The sequence below is a fragment of the Drosophila rhopaloa genome, unplaced genomic scaffold, assembly GCF_018152115.1.
Source record: "Drosophila rhopaloa isolate 14029-0021.01 unplaced genomic scaffold, ASM1815211v1 contig_155, whole genome shotgun sequence".
Lineage (NCBI taxonomy): Eukaryota > Metazoa > Arthropoda > Insecta > Diptera > Drosophilidae > Drosophila > Drosophila rhopaloa.
The window spans coordinates 1,980,302-2,004,851 of NW_025335034.1; the positions used below are offsets into that span (position 1 = coordinate 1,980,302).

General features: G+C 38.6%; 2 protein-coding genes across 3 annotated transcripts in view; both read left to right on the forward strand.

Annotated features, from left to right (window-relative positions):
• Positions 1-931: 931 nt before the first annotated feature.
• Positions 932-1,814, forward strand: LOC108043232 (protein zerknuellt 2). The gene is made up of 2 exons (XM_044456918.1): positions 932-1,029; positions 1,101-1,814. Exons 1-2 carry the CDS (start codon positions 970-972, stop codon positions 1,812-1,814), a joined length of 774 nt encoding a protein of 257 aa, XP_044312853.1. The 5' UTR covers positions 932-969.
• A 1,569-nt stretch (positions 1,815-3,383) lies between these two features.
• LOC108043934 (homeotic protein proboscipedia) overlaps positions 3,384-24,550 on the forward strand; it is a 38,795-nt gene continuing 17,628 nt past the window's right edge. For both annotated transcript variants that reach the window (XM_044456916.1, XM_044456917.1), the window contains exons 1-3: positions 3,384-4,280; positions 5,898-6,511; positions 18,364-18,378. In XM_044456916.1, coding sequence (XP_044312851.1) covers positions 5,977-6,511; positions 18,364-18,378 — 550 coding nt within the window. In that variant the 5' untranslated portion in view covers positions 3,384-4,280; positions 5,898-5,976. The remainder of the gene's footprint in view (positions 4,281-5,897; positions 6,512-18,363; positions 18,379-24,550) is intronic.

The following is a 24,550-nucleotide window of genomic DNA, read 5'->3' on the forward strand; positions in this document are numbered from 1 at the left end:
AGATCTTTTTTCGGATCAACCGTTTCTCCTGGACAAAGATCACCTGAGCTCTCAAGAGATTTTGTTTTAGTTGGACTTATACATTTCCCTCCAAGAAAATCTAGTTTTAGTTTACATAAGCCTGTGCGATTGTAAATCTACTCCATGTATCACGTAGCACAGGGGATGTAGCGGATTTTATAGCGGGTTATTGGATTAGCTCGAAGTGGCAGTGACACTCTTTTTATGAGCATGGATCAGGGACGGATCGGATCGGATCGCGCACTCCTGCTAAGCAGGTAGCTCAACCCTAAGATATTCATAACTGGCGTGGAAAACCCCGGGGAAAACCAAATGCTTTCCCGTTCATGGCCGTTAACTACCTGATCGGGGGATTGGGGTCTATCTTGGCCGGCAACAAAGCTGGGCTGGAATGTAAGTATGGAATCTTAATGGTATCTTAGTGGATCTCTTAGATGGTTCTAGACCAGGTCAATCTAAAATGAACCTATTTTGTGTATTGTATTCGGTAAATATATTTTAATATCACTATTAAGAAGTTAATATAAAATAATAGTTTAAGTGTTATGTACGGAAAACTAAATTGCAATACCAACATTACTAAAATAAATGACAGACATGTATCCCAGATTGCTACTTAGAATTTTAATATCCAGACTTTATATTTGCGACTATCGTTAGAAAGGACTCACGCCGCCTCGTGTGACGCTACCAAGAAAATTGTCATGGGTTCTGGAGCCTGGACTTCACCTTGATTCGGAGCCAGGCTCTAAAAGACGCGACATCTACCAGTCCAGACTAGCCGTCTGCGAACTCAGAAGTGTCGCAGGCGGGACAGGTAGGAACCAATCCGATTCGTTACCTAAGGTATCTAAGGTATATAAGAAAATGAACCGCCTTCAGAGCATCTAGTTAAAAAACAACAGTCAAAGTGAACAGAAGCAAACGAAAATACACTCTAATAGAATAATGTTCTCTATTCAAAAGGAAAACTGTTTTGTGGACAACTGTTCAATCAGTGACTTTAAGGTGAGTTAGAAATCCTCCTTTAAGTTTTGGGTAAAACTAAATACGTCTTACAATTTTCATTATATTTTTAGATGTATCCTTGTGTTGACTTAAATTTGGAAGCTATTCCTTTGGCTGCAACAAAGTCGTTGGAAAAATCGAAGAGGTCTCGCACGGCATTTACCAGCCATCAGCTTATCGAACTTGAAAGAGAGTTCCATCTTAACAAATATTTGGCTCGGACGCGCCGAATTGAGATTTCCCACCGTTTGGGTCTCACCGAGAGACAGGTTAAGATTTGGTTCCAGAATCGTCGCATGAAGTTCAAGAAGTCGTCCAATAAGAAACTGACCAAGGGAGATTTTACCTCGGCTATTACGACTAATTCCAAATCCACCGAGGATCTCTTGGAGGACGAACTGATCGTGGAACGTCTCCTGCAGTATGTAAACACAAATGTGGAAACAGTTCAAGTGCAACAGGAAATTCCATGTGTCCAAGGGGAGGGTCATATCACACCCCCTTATCAGGCATACGACTACCTACACGAGTTTTGCAATGCTCCAATGGATCTTCTGCCTTTTAACGACCCTAATACGAATTGTTTGAGTAATGTGCTGGGTCTTGAAGCAACCATTCCTGCCATTGAAAATGTTACTGTGCCCAACACCAGTAGTTACGCCCAAGATCAGCAATTGGTTCAGAATTACTGCTGGGACTCGAATAGTACTGCTGCAGGTTCCACTTCATCGGAGGAAATTCTGGATGTGGACTATGACTTCATACAGAGCTTATTAGATTTTTAAAAATAACTTTAGGAATTTGTTAATGATACTGTAAATATATTATATTGAATTGTATAAAACTATTACATTGTTTCTTAAATTTATTTTGACTTAAATAAAATATTAACAAAAAATGTCTAAACAATCTTATTCATCTGAGTTAAAATTAAAGTACAATTTCTTATTACCAGGAAAAAAAATTTACTTTGGACTTGTGAGCTCGCACTTCAAACAAACAACTTGCATAATTTTGATTTTACAAAATTAATCTTTTAAGTAACCATTAGGAAAAGTATTTGAAGTGTATAAAAACAATATAGTATGTAACTTAAGGAGAACCAAACCGTCTGTATGAGCATCGATCTCACAAAAACTGTGAAAATAATTCAATTCTCTTTAACCCATTAATATAATTGCAAAACTTCGAATTGCAACCAAAAACGAAAGTTGTATTTTGCTTTAAAATAGGCATCATACTTTACTTACATATCTCGAACCAATTTGGCAAAAGCTCTCAAATTGATTCCCACATGTGCGAAATTAGGTCTGTTGATATGAATGCAAAAATTTAATAATCGAAGCGAACTTTTTAGCCTGTCTAGTATATTGTGTTGCGGTTGTGTTTAATGGTGTGGCTAGTAAAGAAGTTAAATGTGGTTGAATGATAATTAGCAAATCGTATATTAACCATCATAGGTAAAATAATAATAATAATAGGTAAAACAAAAAAAAATAATAAATGCGATTGTCTTTCCTTAATTTGTCATTTAAATATTGAATTCTTTTGTTAACTGACGAAGAAAAATCTTTAAAAAAATATATTAAACATTTTAAGGTTTTAAGCACCATTTACAGTAGACTTCCCCGCATTGTAACAAATGTGGCAATAATTTTACACCTGTAGTGCGACATTCGGGTGCATTAAAATCCGCACATAATTACATACGAATTTTTGCCGCCGAATGCATGGCTCGGAGATTATGGCAAAAAGAGAGCGAAAAAGTGGGCAAAAGGCAAAAAGCAATGCCACCAAGATTGACAACGTGATGGTTAGACAGGAGAAGAGGCGCTCAAAACAAAAAGAGCGATGAGCAAAGCGAAATGTCAAAAATACCCGAAAGCCAAAAAACGCGGAGAGCGAGAAGAAACTCGCTTCAATTGCTTTTTCTTTTCATTTTTCTACTGCTGCTACTGCGGAATGTGTAAATAACAAAAAACCAAATAAATTCCGTCACAAGCAACACGTTCGCGTTGGAAGTGGAAAAAAGCGAGTGAGGCAAGAAAACGCTGCGGAAATGACGGCCAAAGATACAGGGGTTCCAGAGCTACACGACCACAAAGCTACAAGCCAAAGTGAAAATCCAGCCAATCAGCGGTCCGGAGACTTGCGCGCCGGTGTGCGTGGCCGCGGACGTGAACTCCACCCCCTGGGCACCACGAAGTAATGGCTATGGTAACCAGTTTCCAGATGGCACCGCGCATGTGCCGACCAGGAAAAAGTGTGATGGATGCGGTGGCTGTCGCTTAGGCCACTCCTTGATACCGGGTCCCAAAATCCCAATTCAGTGCGTTCGGTGCTATTGGATGGAATGGTTGTTGCTTCTGGTTGCTCTCTAGCTCTCGGGAACCGCACGAAGCTCCCCAGAAGTCCTCTGTCTCGCTCTTGCTCTCGCTCTGAAACGGTTCGGTGGCTAAACAATAATACTTGTGTTTAATACAAAATTTCTTTAAAAATATTAAAAATTAAAAATAAAAATATTCTATTACGAAAAACTGCAATTTTAACCATCATTTGGTGCATTCGGTTAAAAACCACTTTAGGAACCCATGAAAAACCGGTTCTGCGCACCTCCTGAAAGTCAGAAAGGGACAGATAGTACCTACACGTGTATGAGTGAGAAGTGGAGAAAACTATCTCAGACGAATTGCAACAATTGTGTGTGCGTGTGTACGTGTGTGTTTTGCCATTGCAGTGATCGCAGCGACTCTACAAACTCTACACATCACGCATACGCACCGTAGTGCGGCGCGTACCTCCAACTGGCATTATCGTAGTTATCGCCATAGTTTAGTCGGTTGTGTTGGCCTTTTCGCGTCGCCATGGCTGCCAAAAGGTGTGTGCCGAACTGAAAAGCGAAAAACAAACCCCAAAGAGCACTTGACGGTTGAGTAATCACAACGGTGGCCATATTTATACTCGTATCTGGGTTCCCTCGTTGTCGTCGCGGTTGTCGCCTCTTTTCGCGGCCCACAGATAAGCCGTGACACACTAAAGTTCTACGCAAAACCCGCATCGTGAAAGTTGTGCCGGTTAATAAAAAAAAAAAAAATAAAACAAAGGGTTAAACCCCAACAGTTACTGTGAACAAGTGCAGACAGTAGTGAAAACCGTGACCTAAGTGAACTTGTCCAAAGAACGTATATGTCAACCCAATACTCGAAAAGAATTATGGAATACTGTGATCTGTAAATGATCAATTTGAAATGGTAAGAGGTTGATTTAGCTATAACAAATGTAACACGATTATAAGGGCTTATATAGTTGTAGGCATTTGCTAAAGAATGTTAAAATCTTGGTTATATTTGTAAGGTTTGTGTTTTTGAAAAAATATATTTATTTTCAGCTTCAAGCAAAGTCTTATAAAATAACTATTTTTGTAGGATAAAATATAATTTTTTCAGAAGATTGAGAGTAAGTAAAGAACAAATTTTCAACCTAAAAAGTGTTTACATTTCTTATTATTTTGCCTGTTTTTATTACAAGTGGCTTTAGCTAGTTTTAGGATTTGTGTCTATATATATATATGCTAAAGTTTTCGCAAAGTTCAATAAGTTTTAATTTTGGATGGCCGAGAAACGTTTTGATTGTTTTTGATAAAAGCGAGACATAAAGACCCCAGAGTTCTTTCTTTTAAATTCTTGCTCAAGGAGAAAAATCATTTATTTGCTATTAGTTATTAAGGTTCTTTAAAACCAGTTTAAATCAGAAAAATTAATATAATCTACATTTTTGTAACATGTTTATTATCCAGATTTAAAATGTAGCAAATACAATTATTATGTTTGTTGTTTTTGAAAAAATGTAATATCTACACATTACTTTGATTAAAACGGATTTTCAACAAAATGTACTTTTTCATACGGCCGCTCGTCGTTTAAGTCTTAATAAACTTAAAACCTATGTAATTATATAAAATAACTTGTAACACTGCCTCGAGTCTAATGCTTATTTGTTTAAACACAGTGATATTATGGTGTTTTTCTTTTAAATTATCGTATATCTCCAAAGCCAAAAGGGAAATGTTAGAATAAAGAATTAAGTGGTAAAGCGAGTAACTTTACCATTTTTTCACAAATTTTGTAGCGTTAGGAGAGAACTAAACATTTTTCTCCATTACAAATTTCTTTAACATATTTTTTACGTCGATTTGTCGACCGCTAAAGTAATCAGTTTGATTGTAAATATATAAGAGTTTAGTTATTATTAAGCCAATTTCTATAAATATAGAAAAATTTCTAAGTTGATTAAAAAGTTTATAAATTGAATGACGGTTTCTGTGGCAGATCTATACGATTTATTAATTATTTTGATTTATATGCGTAAATGCTTAAATAAGTAAGCTATTTCCTTATAATGTTACGATGTATGACAACTATTTGGTATAGACGTCCGATGCGGCCCATTTCAATTTATAAGTGACCTTCTAAAAAAACAGACTTTTAAAAAAGTATATAGAAAAAATAATACCGAAAAGTTTTGGGTCAAAATTGTTTTATTAAACATTTTCTATCAGTTTGAATAAATATATATTATTTGTTTTTGCTCAAAAGGTTGTAGTTTTAGAAACGTTACTTACAAATATTATAAAATAATCATTTTTTGACCAAAAATTCAAAACTTAAACACCAGTTATGTTAGTTCCAGAATTTTGTTACAATGATACCTTCCTCTCAAACAGTTTAGATATATTTTTAATATTTTTGCTGCATAATTTAAATTAAAGAGGTCCAAAACCTTACATTTAAAGTGGGAGGCACCCGCAATTTTTAAGTCTTGAAATAGTTTTGATAATAAAAATGGGATAACTGTGCTTTATCTTGCAGGCCCCCAAACTGAGGAATATTTAAAACACCCAGGAATTTAAACAGAGAATATTGAACTTTAGACAAATCAACCCAAGCAATGCAAGAAGTCTGCAGCACCCTGGACACGACCCCGATGGGCACGCAAATCAAATCGGAGTCGCCGCTGAATCCGCTGCAGGTGCAAACTGGGCAGACGTCCCTGCCAGTGGGTGGTTGCGGTGGTGCGGGCGTGGTGGGTGGTGTGGGTGTCGGTCAGCCCGGGATCGGCCAGCAGGGGGCGCCACCGGTCCCGGCGGTGATGCTGGTCAACAAGATGACCCCGAACTGTGATAAGCGGAGCGCCGACACGGCCTATTGGATGGCAGCCTCCGAGGGCGGATTCATCAACTCGCAGCCGACGATGGCCGAGTTCCTCAACCACCTTAGTCCGGAGAGTCCCAAAATAGGAACACCTGTTGGTGCCGGCGCCATCGGAGGAGTGGGCGTCAACGTTAATGTCAATGTCGGGGTCGGAGTCGGATATCCGGTTGGCGTTGTCCCTCAAACGCCGGATGGAATGGACTCGGTGCCGGAGTATCCCTGGATGAAGGAGAAGAAGACATCCCGCAAGAGCAGCAACAACAACAATCAGGGTGAGTCCATATACACATTACACTCCGGAAAAAGTTAGGTATTTCGCTCAAAGATCATTACTGAATCTTTTATTTAAAGGCGCTCCTTAAAATCTTAAAAAATATATATTTGTGCCCAAATAAAGTTTATGGAATATGGTACTTTTTATAGTAAAATCTTTGTTATACATTTAAACATGTGATAGATGGTGAGAAAGTTTAAATCTATTAATATTTATCGTCCAGAGAAAAAAGTTGTGATAGGCTTCTCAAAATGAACTTGAATATTAGAGAACAGTGGATACCAATATAAATGGATAAATGGGATTATCAAAAATGATAATCTGGATTCTCATTATTATGGAAATATTTTGTTTACACTTTTTCCGTTTTTAAATTATTCTAATTATAACGATTGCATTAGTTATATAGATTTTATACAGTGAGTGTAAAGCTTTTACCATTATATTGCTGCCGTAGATTCGCTTAAAACAAATCTTTCCAATTTTTTCTTGCCGTGCATCCAATGAAATGCGAAACTGTCATTAATCAAGAAATCAATGCAATTTACCTTGCATCAAATGAGGCGCAGCATGGCGGCGCCTTGGCCACTTCCCGTCCAGAAAGCCAGAAAGCCAGAACTCTATGTCCGTACCGCCGCCCGAACCGATCCCTTCGCCTTTGCCACTCGATCACGCACCGAGAGGGTTCGGCTCCTTTGATGGACAGCTCGCTCTGGTGCCGGCAAAGATCTGTTATTTGCGATCATTTGTAACAATTTTCGAGAGCAGAGCGGACCGCGCTGGAAATGTTTCATTTATTTCCCTTCGCTTCGACTGGAGTCGAATGTGTCGATTTCATTTGCGCAAGAAATACGAAAAAGCGACGAGGAGAGTACAAAATAAAAATAAAGAAAACTACAGCTGGGCCAGGGATCGAGGCAGCCGCATTTAAAATAAATGAGGTATCAAGGTTGTCCGACCATACGTTTTCCTGTCCGATTTGCCGGGCCAGTGCTTGGTGCCCGGTGCCCAAAACCCGAGCCCCTTTCCTCAGAGCGATTGCAACCTGTTATTTGGGTTCATTTGTCAAAATGTTTTTTCCTGTCCCCCTTTTTTTTTTGCCTTCGATCAAGGGGGCAGTGGAGTCCGAGGGAACGCCGTGTTGCACGTTGCAATTGCAAGCCTTTGGGCCTCTGGCCATGTTGCTGCACAGAAAATACACATTTCGTGTCTGCTGCTGCACCATTTTCAACCAGTGCCTCCCATTCGCCATTTCCCCATTCACTTGCCCAGGGGCACATAAAACTGACTGGATCGGAGGGAGCAAAATACTGCAATACGGGAAAGAGACTTTCAATTTATCATTTGTTTCGGACACAAGTCGAGCAACGGCTATGTTGAAACAGCTTATATTCTATATGGAAAACTTTGAGTTCCAGCACACACACCATAACTCTTACTGTTAACAAATAACTTGAAAATATAATTAAATATATGTTAATGAATGGATTGTACAAGTAAAAATATATCAGTTGAACAAAAGATCTGTGATGACAAATAATCAGCATTTTCTAAATTGTACCATGATTTTTAAATAACCTTCTATGAACTCTTATTTAAATGAATTTATTTACTTAAATGTTGGAATGGTAAAAACCAGATGAAATAAGAGAGTAGAGTAAATTATTCAGTTTCCAAATAAGGGAGATATTATTTTTTTGCTGCATTAAAAATGGAAGTTGTAAATAAAATCCAACAATATTCATCAGCCGTGATGAATATAAGGACTCAGCAAATGTTTGTAGGAGAGCCTGCACTGACTAAAACTAATACATTGCCAATTAATATTGACCACACTCACCAACCACACATCCTGTTGACAAATGAGCAGCACTAATCCCCTGGAAAGTGTGTGTAAGTGTGTGTTTAACCGCCAAATCCCAACACGTGGCCGGTGCGGAGTGGCAAATGGAACCGTCAAGGAATTCCCCAGAGGGGAGAAATCTTTCTCCGGGTCCGAGTCCGGGTCTCTGGTTGCCGGTTTCCCGGAGTGAAAGTGAGTCAATAAATAGCGTGAAGCATTCCGAAGCGCCGTTGAAGGGTCAATACATCTTTTACCCACTCCCGAACTCACAATACATGGATATGTATACAGTCCGATGGGCGAGAAACGAAAGGACGACATGCTGAGCGATATGGATTACAAATGATGTTGTAAATGTCCGTCCCGGCGACCGTTTGTTTATCTCAGTGTGCGAACAGGGCTAGTGTGTTTGTGTGGGTTTAACAGTTTAATTTGTTAACGTTGTCAAATTAATTCCTTGTCAAGTGGTAACCGATCTAAATGATCTGGGAATGGGAAATGAGTAATAGTTTATCTTAAGATTGCATCTGGGATTAGTGAATATTAAAGTTAAATGCTGGGTTAGAGGTACATTTTCTAAGCTGGGAACTCTGGGAAAATTATTTTTTTATTATATTATTTTCTTATAATGTTTTTAAACGTCTAAAATTATCAAAATAATATTTATATGGAATTATCAATTAAAAGTACATTTTTAATATACTCAATATCCGACAGCTAAATAAGGCCTCTTAAACCTGGCCATTTAAGTCGACATTTCGAAATCCCGCCGCCTGTCTGAAATAACAATTTGTTTCCCCTTTCCCAGCACTTATTGTTTTCCGCAAATTGTTTGCAACGCATCCTGAATTTTAATGTGTGGCGCTTATTTCGGTTGAAATCCCTTCACAGGATGGGGACTTCTCCTTAGAAATGGATTTGTTAGCCTGTTTACATGCACACAAAGTGGAAGCAATAAAATTTGCGCTCAGCATCAAGTGTTAATTAGGCGAAATGAACTGCAAGAAAAGTTTGTAATTTTCGAGCAACATGTTCAAGTTCTTTCAAGTATCTGCGAGATACGCAAACGGATCTCACCAGGAGAGTGAGATACTTTCACTGAAAGGAGCTGCCTTGGTTTGGGGTAAGCCAATAAAAAACAATTTGACTTTGTTGGCCCCGGCTATTGAGAGGCGGCAATCCATTCGAAGCGCCATCTGTATCATCCACTCCACTCCACTCCGCCGATCCACATCCACATCCACCCACCCCGCGACCATATGTTGCTCCATTGAGAACTGAAGCAGTTCATCCTGCTCTTGGCGATTCGGTGGGTGGAGGGGCGGAAGGCATAAAAAATGCGTGCGGCACGACTCGAAACTTACCCCCCGAGGATTACGATTATAACAAACCATTTATCATAATATTTATGTTGATGCGTTGTACTTTTTCTCAATGAAGGTCTCAAAGTCTGCCAGGGTCAGAAAAAAGCGGAGGACAGGGCCAGGTTCGCGGTGCCTTTTATTAATTTTATTTATGATGAGTCATTTGCACATTTATAATTTTAACCTTTCCAGTTGAATTCATTCAAAACGAATTCGTCGCGAGTGCGAAAAAACAGGGCAGAGAAAAATATTCCTCTGTGGCCATGCTTGCGATATGCAGATTGCTATAGGAAAATTGAACATATTCTTGGGCGTATTCAATATTTGCGATCGAGAGGGTCAAAGGGTTGCTTTGAGATTTATTTTATTATTGATATTCCTTAATTATGTGGTTGACATTAAAAGACTTGTGGTGACACTGAGGCAATGCGAAATAATGTATATGATGGCTTACAAAAATTCGGATACTGATTGGTAATAAATGGTCAATGGTATATGCAAATATACATTTTTAGACAATACAAAATAATTTAAATAGCAATAATTAATACCACATTGCTATATGAACATTACTAAACCAAAAAAAGTCTATTATTTATTAGTAAAAACGCAAGTAACCATGTTTCAATGCCTTTTTTTCGTCCTTATCCCGCCCAAACTTGAATAAAAGTCCTTTTAACCAGAAAACTCCCCGTGGATAAGTGCCCCCGAAAAGGTAAACTTGAAGTCATGTCGCCGAGCATTAAATTAATTGACGCTCGTCAAATAATTTTTAAGCACTAATTACGCGTCAAACGATGAAAAATTTCCAGGTCCTCCGAAAAGGCTGCGTCGCAGGACAAAAATCGGTTGGGAAAGGTGGTTTTCGGGCCGCTCAATTAATTGTTACGACTTTATTATGGAGATAAGTGCGCAGCGTCTTGGCCAAGACAAACAAAGGGTTCTAATTGGCCGACCGCAGCCAGGATAATGCCAGGCAGACGTTTACGCCCCAGAGGCTTTTTCCATATTTTTCTTTCGCTTTTTCTGGCCTTTCCCTTTCCAACGTGACTGTGAAAAAATCTGTTACAATTAGTTAAGCTTGAGCCGGCGGCTGGCCAAAGTAAATTTTAAGATTATTATTTTCTACCACATTTTTTGGGGGCTTTTTTCGGCGGCTTTATCTGCAAACTGATTTGTCATTATTTTTAAAGGGAAAAAGGCTTGCAAATTTATCTGACAATATTAAACCCTAAAGTTCAAGGTTTTCTTTTAGCGTTTGGGGGAAAGGGTGAAACAAAAATTACTCCGGCAAATTTTCTTTAATTTTCTTATTGAAAAAATTCAAAAAATCTAGTTTTCTTTCAACATCTTAGAGTGGAACCCGTTTTCTATTTCCAAGTTTTGCCATTTATTAGAGGATTAGGGACAAAACAATCATTTAAGCATATCAATTTCCTGCATTAGGACTTTTTCCAACTCACTTCGAGCTTCCTTTAATTTTCTCCCCAAATTGGTCATTTGAGGTTTCCCCTAAAAACTTTGACGTTAACCAATATCGATTTAATTTTATTTCCACTCATTTAGCTAAAAGCGTTTCAGTAAAAATGAAAATATTTGCCCGAGATTAAATTAAAAAAGCTGGAAAAAGAAAAAAAATGGGAAATGGGGAAAAGTGGAAGCGAGAAAAGCATTTTATGAAATGAATGCACTGACACTCTGGCCTCGCCTTGGAAAAATTTGAATACATTACAGAGGGTTTTGGGCGGAGGACTCCCTGCAAATAAACCGCCGGAGCCGCCCCCTCCCCAACCACTGGCACCCCGCCCCTTTTGGCCAGGACGACGGCATGACAATGACACAAAAGCCGCGCACTTAATCGCCGCGGATCACATTCCGTAAAAACCGCGACGATAAAAATTTTTTACGCTCCATTCTTGTGTACTTAGTGGAATAAAAAGGGACACCACTCCACCGCCAACCAACCACTCCACCACCCGTGGTGGTTGACCCGCCTGTCCGCATTTCCACTGGAGACATCTCTGTCCAGTTTCCCGCTTAGCAGGAGAAAATCAGATCTGAAATTATTTTCAATTTGTACGCGATTTATTTTTATGTCTTTTTTAGAGAGCCCTCCTGCTCATCAGCCGAGATCCCAGTTTAAGCGATTTGTAAACATTTGAATTGGATTTTCGGCCATAAAAATGGCTTGTTTGCGACTTTATCTCAAAGACTGGGCTAAGTTGTGGGCATTAGTGCTATCATAAGTAGGGGAAGTACACCTATTTATTCCCCGGCCCCGGCCCCAGTCAATAACTCAACTCTGAGTTAATCGCACTGCATTCCACTTCACCGAAGTCGCTGGGGGGTCTATTGGTTACGGTTACGGAGCTGGGGTTGCACCCTAACAACTATAATAAATTAATAAATTACCAAGTTTTTGCATGAAACACAGTTTTACTTATCAATGAGCCGGGCCAACTGCGGTAATTACTGGCCAGGTTCAGTCGAGGGTGTTGCCAAAGACAAATGACTGTAAAAATGTAAAAACTAAGTCCAGACACTAAAATGTCATAAATTATCATCACGCACGGACCGATTGTCGACTACTGAATCTGACTTCTGAGTTGCGCTTCGGTGAGTTGCATAAACCAAGCAAAAATATGTAAGGCTATTATTTTTTAGATTTTATATATTCTAAAAGCTTGTAATACATGTATTAGGTGCTATATAAGATCTTTATGCAAAGTACACAATCTTTTAGAAATTCACAAAACAATTCTATTATAATCTTTAGTATTTTAAATATTAGAAAACCACACATTTTAAAATGATTGATTCGGAAAACGGGGAGCCTTTTTCCTTTGATATTAAGGCCTGAGAGCTTTAATTTTTGGGCACTAAGTAACATTAACATACAAAAATATGGACTACATTTATAATTTTTATGAAATCAATATAGTAGCTGTTAAGCAAACGTTTAATATATTTTAACTAGACCACACAAACGATAACAGTTTAACAGTTTATAACAGATATATATGCATATAGGTATTTAAAATATATTTTATTTAAATTTAATATAATCTTAAATTTATTTTTCAAGATATCAAAATACGTGTTGAGTCTTAGTACTACTATCGTAACTCTTAGTTAAATAACTAATAATATAAAAAGTTCTAAAATCATTTCCTGTTGCTTCTCTTTACCTACGCTGCGAGCAGTAAAATCATTGCTGTCAACACTCAAAATGAATATCAAAAAGCATTATTTATTTAAAAACAAACCTACATGTTTAAATTTTTTGATTAATGTTACCGAAGCTCGACAAGGTTTTCACATTTAACGGCATTTAAAGGAGCGTGAAAAGTCAACAAATACGGGCAGGAGGAAATCACATCCACACACTCACATCACACTCACTTGATAGCCCAACTCCTGGCTAACCCCTGTAACCCCCTGTAACCCGATGTGAGTGTGATTTAAATAAAACTAATGTTTGTGTGAAAATGGATTTTCTGTTTGTCATCGGCTGTTGACTTCCCCTGTGTTTTATATTCAAACGGCGAACCGCAGGGCCAAAGGATTTCTTCCGTTCGTGGCCATAGTATATTCAAATTCGGTAGCGGCAGAAGCAAACAGATTTAAATTCGCATACGCTTAGCACGTGAATCCTTAAGGACAACTGGCAGGAACAGCGACAACGACACCGCTTTCCGCCGAGTCATGCATCATATCTACAGCTGCGGAAACTCCTGGGTTAGGAGGGGTTCGTCCTCGGAGTAGGATTGGATTGGGTTGGGTTCGTCCTGAAGTTTCAACGAGGTGAGAGCCGGGGGTTGGATGCAACTGAAACTGAAACCGAAACCGAGAAGGAGAACGCGCGTGGTTGACACGTGATTCCGGTGCTCGTAAATTTTCAAGAACTTCCCATCTTTTTTAGTGCTCCTTGTAGTTTTTAATTTGTGGCTTGTTGGGCAATGTTAACAGTTATTATTTATGCGATGAGCGGACAGATAGCGAAAGTTATGGGATATTTTTAAAGCGGATATTAAGTTGGCTACCTGTGATAAGGATTGGGAGTATCGAAGAACATTTGCAACCCCAAAAGGCAAGGCAGCAATTTTTGAATAGGGCGAGAAGAGCGAAAGATGTCACTTGGGGATGCTTCCCTCAATATGTAGGTTTGAGAATCTGCGAGTGTGAGTGAGTGTCACAGCATCATCCATCATTTTGGACTTGACCTTTTTTGGGCTAAGCTTCCGTTTAACGCAGACTAAAGGCGAATCTTTAATTTTGTATTTGCTATCTATCACTGAGTGAGATACAGGCGAGCTGCACATGTTACATCCGAAGGACACAAAGATTGTCCGAGGGGGCGGCAACAGTCAAATGTCAGACAGACCACATAAGCGACTCTCTGGGAAATCTGCCTTGCAATGTCCCAATGTGAGCTTTTCGATGAGCACATACACACGTCTGTATAAAACATATTTCCCCAGTTGGTTTTCACTTTTGTGTCGTGTTAAAAATGAATTTGTCATCTGTAAACGGTCTGACATGTTTGCCAAAAAAATAAATCTCATTCACTCTCCACCTTTTTGATCATCTCATGCCAGGCCAAGTCCATTGGGCAATACATCAATTGTTGTTCGGTGGTTGACTTAACTCCTGAAGGCAGTTGAGCCCAAGTCCAGAAATCCCTGATTGATTTGCATTGAAAATTGTGATTTTAATTGACATGCGATGAGCGAAGCAATACAACAGACCAATAATTATGTCAATGTGATCAGCTCATTGATCGATGGATTCTGCTTCGAGGGATAAGGATGTATTTTTGAATCAACTTTTGAGAGGGCGCTGTTTAAAAAATGGCTCTTAATTTACTCAACTTTTCTTAAGTTAACTTTGGTAAGCAGAAGTATTTCAAAAACTGCATTGAGATTTTGTACTCTGACTTGCAGCAACTCCATTCCAATCTTTCCGATCTTGCTATCCTTTAACTACATTAGCACCCATAGTTTTCCATTGGAAAAACATGCAATTATCAAATTTTATTGTGTATATAACTTTCTTCAAATGAGGTATACATTTTAATTTAAAATGAAATTGAGTTAAAATTGTATATTTTCCAGACCAGGTGTGTCATTCCCTTATTGCGGCTGTGCATAATAAACTTGAATTATTAAACATGTAAAACACATGCACATTGACAAAGATGTACACATTTATTTTCGGTGATTACAACTCTTTTCTAGTTATTAATTGAAATTCGTACACAGCTCACATAATTGGAACAGATCGGAGCCGAACGTGCTAGATGTAATATGCCATAAAAATAGCAATAAGTGGGACAATTATGAACCAATAGAGGCGAACCCATAAAGGTGGGGGAAATGGAAATGATGGGGAGTGGGATTCGGGCAACATGGTTCCCTGGGCTTTATAATAGCCCCGAATCGTTTAGCTTTAATTCGAAATGGGTGGTTGAAGGTGGGCCGAAGGGGGAAAGGTCGAGGCAGGTGCGCGGTGGGTGGTGATTATTATAAACGCATCGTTCAGATCATTGGCCAAATGGCTTTTCGAACAATTTGTTGCTTCGCTGCTGATTGAATGGCGGCCACGGAATGGTGTGTTATGGGGTCTAAAGAGCGTGAAATTTATATGCAATTAAAATAATATTTTTCCAGCCGAGTGAAAACACTCATGATTATTACCAAGCACACATATAAAATAATTATTGATATCTCTCTATCACGTATAGATTTTTATAGCCAACAGCTGTCAACAAAATGTGCGCGAAATAATAATTTCCTTTGGTTCAAACAAATTTGGAATAATATGTATATCCCACATTAAAGCCGAGTTCAAGGTTTTTTCGCCAGCTCTATATTCTTTGCGTTTTTTTAAATTCTTAGAAAGTGCAAAGGGGATAGCAGGCCGAGTGACTGCTGCGGTTAATGGCTTTTGAATGCAAATTCAATTTTATCGCACTCTGTTCACTTTTTAATAAGATTTCCACCCAGCCCCACCTCCCCGCCTCGACTGCTGGCGAAAGGTGCACTCTGTTGGAAATGAAAATTAGTTGCAAGAGCCGAAAAACAAAAAAGAAAGACTGAGGGAGAAATGAAATGAAAGCCCAGAGACACGCGACTTGCGACCTGCGAGAAATGTTTTTGGCGCCACAAGCAAACTTGTCTCTCTTTCTTTTTTCCTATTTAAAAGTGGTGGTATCTTTACACAACAAAAAGTTTTAGGGCTCTACCATTTTAATTGGAAAATAATCAAAGTTTTATTAAAAATTTTTTTGTGTTATAATATACTGTTCTATAAAGTTTAATTAAAAGAAAAATATTTAAATATAATTCAATTCAATGAAATATATATTTAGTACAAAGTGTACTATTTTGTATTTTTATTACTAATATAAAACAAAGAACACGTTGAAAACATAATTCTTTTAAAAAGTTGCGAACCAAATGTTTATACTTTCTAAGTATTCGTGACCACAGGATATCAGAATTAATAAAGAAGCCCTTTCGTGTTAAGAAACAAATTACAAATTACCTACAAACAGTTCCTGCTTCATTAGATACTCTAAAATAATTCTGAATCTATGAAGTTTAGGATAGTATTTTCCAAAGTGTCTTGCTGCTCGAGGGGCACTGCCCACAATACAACAAATTGCGTTTCGTGTGCGAGAGTGGGTGGGAAAACTGTCAGAATGAATGAGTAGCCCGGTCACACCTACTCCCTGTCAGTCAGGCCCGAATTCGCCCCTGAGCAGCCCCAAATGGAAATGGCAATGGCAATGGCAGTGCCGAGAGGTATCGCACCGAAAACTGTCCAAGCCATTGCCTTGAATCGGACCTGGGATCGGGAGTCGAGCAAAACAGAAACTTTAGACTGCAAAATATTCACGGACAGATACAATAAGCGCAGATGGATAGATAGCTCACTACATTCTTTTCAATTAGGTAAATGGTCTTTCAGTATGATTAGAAAGTGTCTACTGGGGGAATTTGGTACTTTAAGGTGTAACTTAAGGGAAAGTGTGTTGTGGGAATAAGATAAGTTAAATTGCTGCTAAGCTAAAAAGGTGAACATTTAAAATATTCAGAAGAAATCGCATTGATGATTTTATTTTTAAAGATATTGTTGATCTATTGAAATTATTGTGATTATAATACTATATTAAATGTAATATATAATGCTACACCATAAAAATATAAATATTTTCCCCACAACGGCAGGTATTTGTTGGCCATAAATCAAAGAGAAAAGCCCAATGAGCTTGAGCCGGATGTAACTGCAGCTCCACCCATTAAAGCCAGTTCCATCTTTAACTGAAATATCCGAAATGGCCGAACAAAGTGCCCAGTCATATTCATGAGCTTCGCATCAGCTGCATATAGAAATGGGAATGTTCGCTGATTATCAAACGAAAATATTTGCTAATCACGCAGCTGCTGCCGCTGCACGAAAAATATCAAATATTGCTTATGAAACTGCATAAACTTGGCATCAGTTCTATGGGAAAGGGTGGGGAAGTGGGTGGGGGTCTCCCCCAGGAAGACAGACTGAAACCCAACCCAATAGGAATTAAGTTCCAGGCTAGACGCTATTATTTCCGACAGCATGGTTTTATTTGCCTTTGCCCATCATCATCATCGTCGTGATCCAACCCCTTGCTTCGAACCTCCTCCCTTTTTCGAATAATAGACTTGTACTTGTGAGCGAAGTTCTGCGCTTCCTTGGGACTTTCCTGGCAGGGATTTCCTACTTATTTTTTGCCTTCGAAACTTCTCAATTACGAAGTTGTGTTCCAGGACAGGATTGTGGAAAAGTGGGGATGGGAAGTACTTCCTATTGACCACTCGTTACGTGCTGCATGTGTTGACCATGTCAAACCGGCTGGGAAACTTCCGCTTGCCGAACTTTGAGGTTAATTATTTTCCACTCTTGATACTAGCCAACTTCCAGAAAGAAAGTTTCTTAGCCAATATTATATAGTTATATACAAGTTGCTGGCAACTTTGTCACCAAAAAAGATAAACCAATACCATGTCTTAATATTTTAAGCTGAGTTCCTCTTTGAGGCAGTCAAGTATGCACCTTTGCAGGTGAATGGAGTCTTAAAATATTTATACACCTCAATAAGCATTTAACGATTCTTTTGTGCATCTGGATGTATGGTATGACATTTATGCTTATGTCTCGGTTTAAGCTTTCATTAAACTCCAGAGTAGTCTGAATACTTAAAGATATGATATGAGTGGAACAATGGAGGAATATATGCTCACTACATTTAAAGCTCTGTTCAGTTAGCCATTTAAAAAATTTGTTTTTTGGAAGTGGATCCCCTAGATGGGAAAAGTGTAGCTTTTATCGCGTTTGTGATAATTTTGTAATAATGCTGACATGCATTTGAATATATGACAAAGACAAATTTTATTAATATATATATTTGGTGTATTTTGAAGAGCTTCGATCTTATCAATTCTATTTTAAGGTACTTTGATCAGATTTCAATATGGAAAAGGGAATTTAAAAGAAACCCTTTTAAAGAAAATCCCACCTAATAGCATTAGAATACCCAAAAACCGATTATTAATATCTATTAAATACCCTTTCTAATTAAAACTTTTTCTTTTCTCATTTCAGGTGATAACTCCATAAGTAAGTGTTTCCCCGCTAAATAAACTAATTCTCACCCATTGTGCAATATTTCCAACCACAAACCATAAGATTCTCCAATTGGCCTGAAACTATAAATAGTCAAAAAACATTTTGCATTCGTTGTGAGCGATTCTTCAAGGTAAACACATAAATTGAGGGTCCAAACCGCAGTAGCCTGATTAAATCTTATTATACCAATTTCGGTCCAGCCTACAGAGATGTGAGCAAAAACCGCAAAGCGAAAAATGTGAATTTTAATAATTATTGTATAACAATTTCCTTTGAAAATTTGCTTAGCCAAATAATTATATCGTTTCTGTGGAAAAGATCTGGCAAAAGTAGAGACGACCATTTTGTGTATCGAAATCATCGAGAGTAAGCCCAAAATGAACCATAAAAACTGAGAAAAAACTGAGCCAATCAAGCGGCGACCATTTTGGAGACGGTTCAACGGAAACGTCGCTTTTTCATGTTCGTGACCAAAGTTTGGGTTTATTTTATATTTTTTTTCGTGGAGGGGGAGGGGGGAAAGGGAAGACAACGCAAACAGCGCTGAAAATAAAGAAACACAGAGAGGGAAAAATACATATTTTACCTGAATTAAATTGAGTAACAAAACACGAAAGTTTTTTATATATTCGTGAGTGTGAGTGTATATAATTTAAGAAATATATGTAGACCAATCTTGTTCGTGTTTTTTGTTGTTTGCTGAAAAGGGAGAGAGAGCCACAAACACGCTACCAGTTTAAGTTGGCCCACACAGACACACACCAGCACCCACCACCACTCTCTCTCACTCTCTTTTTGGGCTTTGTTGCGGAGGAAATAATTACATGATTGAGGTACTCCACACACACACGCGCACAACACTTGCTCGAATACCCACAGTGACATACCCTCTTCCCCTATCCCCTATCCACCGATTCGTCCACCTCGTCGTATTTTTTACCTTTTGGTGGTGGTCGTTGTCTGATCGAAAAGAACATGTCAGGTTTCCCGAGCTGGCCATTCCATCGCCTGCCTTCGAGTTCGAGTATGAATGAATGACCGGGCCATGGCGGCTTTTTATAGACAGTGGTAGTGGTTCTTGTCGGTCTGCTTTTTTCTTCGTGCACCTTTTTTTGGTTTTTGCACTTGAAAAAATTAAAATTAGAGGTGCTTAACTAAAATGACGGGCTTAGATCAATATCAAGTTTTATTTTTAAAAACAATCTGTTTATTTTAATATCCTTGTGTTTAAATACTTTAAACATTATCACTGCAGGTGTCAAAAATATTTTTAAAAACTTGATCTTCTAGAGATCAAACGAGCGCTCATGTGTTGTCCTATTATAATTGATCTTTTAGGTTGCTGGATATTGATATTTTTTAAAATAAGTTCTCTTCGAGTTACGAGTTTAAAAAGGTCTTTAATTTCCAAATCGAATCAAAATAATTTTTCTTTAATGTTTAGTATCCCAATTAATTTGTTTCACTTTTTATCAAAGTGTTGATTGTCTGTAGATCCAAAGTAGAATCGTATTTCATTATAAAACTACGAATTGCCTTAATTTTTATTATTTGTAAAGTTTTCAAAAATTCTTAAGTAATAGAAAACTGCAAATTTGATAATAGCAATTTGCAGAAAATGCAACTTTAATTAAATTTATAACCAAATGTTATTTTCAAAACATTTTGAGCTATGTTCGGTAAGATAATATTTATCAAAATACTTTGTCAGGCTGAACTTTCTTTCAGTTGAAGTACTTAAAAGCATATTAATTGCAGCTCGTAAACCTAGTATTTTTCAATGAAGATCTTTCAAACCTAATAAGCATTTCTTTCTGTGTATGTAATTCACGCTAGGCCGCAACAATGTCGACTGACGACTGGCGGCGGACGGAGGCGCTGGCCCAGGGCAATTATTGTATCGCTGGCTCTGAACACCCTGCCACCCTCCCACCCTCTGCTCCAGCCACCAAGTTACCCCTTGCAACTCCTGCTGGGCCACAAAACGGTAACCACTCTGCCGTGTGGTTGTGCGTGTGTGTGTGCAAGGAGCAGAGTTGAGGTCAGCGCATTGTCGTGTTGTAATTGGCTGGCTGTGGGTTGGTTATTTCACAGGACATAACACCCACTCTGGAAGGACACCATGTGTCACATAGGGCTTATACATATCAGCTGAAGCGGTTCCTAACTACACAAAGGAACTCACAATTTATATTACATATTTCTAACATAGTCAGTTATTTCGTCTAATTAGTACTCTTTAAGTCCAATATTTTCTTGGTATTCGTCTACTATGACTTTGAATACACTATAAAGGTAAACCGCAGGTTTAATTGTATCCAAAAATTGCATACCACCAAATATAAGTTTAAGTAAATATAATTTTTATTTATTTTTTATGAAAATAACAAAGAAAATCCTAAATATTCAAGTTCAACAGAAATCTCCTCTGTACAACATAAGAACAAGTTATCCTTCTCGCAATATAAATTGGGACTTCCTCGATTGCTCGTCTTACTCCAGTGCCTCTTTCGATGGATCATCTATGATATGTGTATATGCTATTACTCCGGCTTGTCAGTCATGAGGATTTCCCATTAATTTTGCCTGACCTTTAAAGTTCCGCCCCAAAAAAAAAGTGTACAAAAAAAAGAGCTCTACCCACGCTCAGACCTTCGGACTGGGATCTTCCCAAACCCTCCCCTTGGAAGTATTTCCATCTGTGGCGCAGTGGCAGGATTAATTTCTAATTTCGCCTAATGTCCGAGTGTTGCCCCGTTCGATGTTTACATTTTGGGTGTCTCGTCTTCTAATTTACCTTGATAAAACGTTACCATTTCCATTCCCAGTCCCAGTCCCATTCCCAATCCCATTCCCAGGCCCTGCCCTGTCCTCGGGCTGTTTTTGTCTCTGCCCCCCGAACGCATTCGAGCCGTAGAGGTAGCCGGACTCGCAGCCGGATTGGGAATCGTAGTCGCAGTCGGACTCGGAGACGGGCCCACATGTTTGCATCATTAATCATGACGTTTCAGCTCTGACACATTTGGCCGATCGGCGGCAGCGGCTGCAGCAGAAGCAACGGCAAGCGGATTGTAATGAACACGTTTTGTAAGGCAGACAGCAAGAAAAACGCGGAGACACAGATACAGATAGCCACACAGAAACAAACCCATAGAGTCAGATAGAAACGCAGACACAGACCGAAAGACATGGCCAGAAAGCGGATGGAAGACGACGAGCTTGAGACAGACGCATGTCAGCGATGGACGTCGAACACTGCGGATGCGTGAGCACTCAGAAAAATTGGGAATTATAAATTTATCATATTCCCAAGTATTACCCAAAAAGGAAAACAAGAGCTCGCATTATGCACAGAAATTTAAAAAAGCTTTATGATGCATAGAAGTAAAGTAATACAATAGTTTTAAATGAAAACGAAAGCTTAGCAAACATAAAAACATTAACTTACTGAAAAAAGAAAACAAATCTTTTTACTGCACGCTTACAACAAACTCAATTTTGAAATTTGAATTTTCTGTTAAAATCTGTATTTGTTGTTTAATTTACATGATCTCTTAAATGTATCTGAGATTTTTTATAGCGCCTTAAAACCCTCCGTAATATTTTAAGTCTCCACAAATTATAGACAGAAATTTCACTAAATATTTTTGAGTGTATTCGGTGCGTGGCTGGCGAAGAGAGGACGGGCAGAGACAATGGGCCATTCGAAGACAAATATTTTCACAATGGCCACAAAAGACAAAAGGAACAAAACCAACAAGCAGCGAAGGCAGAAGGCAACTCATGTAAATATTGGCCAAAACTATTTACGAAACTATTAGCTGCCGTTATGGGCAAGACTAATTGTGACGCTCCGGGGAGGGTGCGTTTATAAGGCGGGATTAGCCAGAGATAAAGGGACGTTAATAGGAGAAGAGTTTCGTAAGGATTGCGTAAGGACTACGCACAATAATGAGGTTTAAACGATGACAACTCCCAGACATGGCTTTCGATTTGCTTAACCGTGATGAATGTGTCTACCCTCTCAATTTTATCAAAACGAAGTTGAGTACAAGATAATGGGTGCACCCAAACGGTTTTTTACTTGAAGAGTTTTTCTAACATAATTTTTAACTTTTTCTATAAAAACGGGTTTGGCCATGACAAAGTTTATTTGAAATGTGCTTATTTGTAGTTAAAATACATAAATGATTTTATTCTTCATTGTGTTTCTCCAACCGAATCTCTACACTTTATGCTGAAGGTAGCGACCTTTACTCTTAACCAACCACTTTGCTACAAATTTAAATAATGCAGTCCTTAAAGCACTTTTACCCCGGCTTTCGGCAAGTTCCTGACTGAAAGGCCATTTGTCCTTGGTATCAGCAGAGCTGCTACTAAACCAAATCTAGGTTGACTTATATACTTCCGTTTCCGGCAGCGAACATACGCTCCAACTCAGGTCGGATCCCTAACCAAACCGTCGCCTGTGTTCGGGGGATTTTTTATGGCCGACTCTCGGGAAGGGGAGAATGTGAAGCGGAGTGTGTACTTGGCGCAGAAACAGAATTTTATGCAAATATCCTAATCAAATTCACATTTTGAAGTTCAACTGTTTCATCCAAAAGTTTTACCTACCAAAAAAGCCGAGAGCCAAAGCCGGCAGCGTCGTTGTCGTCGTGTGGCAGACGCGTTCGAGACTCGAAGCCTCGACGATGCCACCCATTTTTAATTTATTTCCACTTTTCCACTTAAAAAGGAGCCACCCCACCCCCTGAAGTAAGGCCCGCCCACACCTCCATCCGAATCCCGTATCCGGTGCGTGCGTCCGGCGGAGTTTGCCGGGGTTTGGGGTTGGTGTTATCGTCCGCCCGTTTACTGTCTTCTGTGCACCAAAAAAAATATAATATAATACATATTAATCAAATCGAATTTGTTTAGAGAATAAATAATACACGACTTTTTAAAAGAATAGTCTTAAATATGACAAGTGGAAGCAAGTAAAGATAGGAATTTAACCTTTTTTTTTCGAACCGATACAAATAGAATTTTGAAATTCAAACTTAAAATTGTTTTTTATTTTAATCGATAGTTATATTTTAACAGATTAAAAACAAGTATATTAGGCTTAGAATAACTATTTATGAACAATGGAATAATATTTTTAGTCAAAAACAATAAAATGTAAAAAATAAGTAGTTCTTTTTGTATAGTTTTTGGTGTCCTCCTATGTGCACTTATCCATCAAAATTTAGATTAGATAATTTAAGTTCGGGAAATAAGAACACTTTTTGATTTAAGAATTTATTATTCACTAAATAGCCGGTGACCCAAAGGTAGGGTTAGGAATTTAGCATTTTAAAACCTACATTTAGCTTACCATTACGACGAAATAACCGTGCTAAAGCTATCCAATTTTTGTGAGTGTGGTCGTATCCGGCCCACATCGCAGCGGTGGTTGTCGCCCATATTTTCACTTATCAAAGCGCCACCCCATTTCCCACCCACCGCAAACTTAAATCTGCATATCGAAAGCGATTAAACAGTAACCGCAACTTCTACTCCAGTGGCTTCTTCACTGGCTGCAAATTAAAACAAAGAATCAGCTCCTGGCGGACAAAAAAGGATAAAAATTAGTCACTGCGGTGACAGTAATTCAGGCAAAGGCCCCACATCCACCCCCTCCCCGGGGCTTATCCCCCGCCCCACCCCCGCGGGGATTCGCTGCGCCACTCGGCAACAACTGTGCAACATTCGTGCCATCCTCGCCGCCGGGTGATTAATTGCAATTTAAACGGTTTCAATTAAGGCAGTGCGCATCCTTCGCATCCACTGCACTGAGCCAGGCCAACATTTTCGGATCCGTTTTTTTCCACCTTTTGTTTTAAATCCCTCCCTTGCGGATGGAATCGATGGCATTGACAGACACATGTTCCAGTTGAGCGGACTTTCCCTTCGATTGAATGCTTGGAAATTTTATTTGGAATAATTTGATTTTGCAAACTGTTATCAGATTAGTATCTGATGTTCTTCTAAGAATGGGGCCTTCTTGATTTAAGAAATATGTGACTTCAAAAAAATTCCAATTTAAATTGCCATAGAATTGGAATCTAATTTAAAGGAAATACTTAGATAATGTTCTTTTATGCTTTAACAAATAAAATATTATTATAGAAGTAATCAA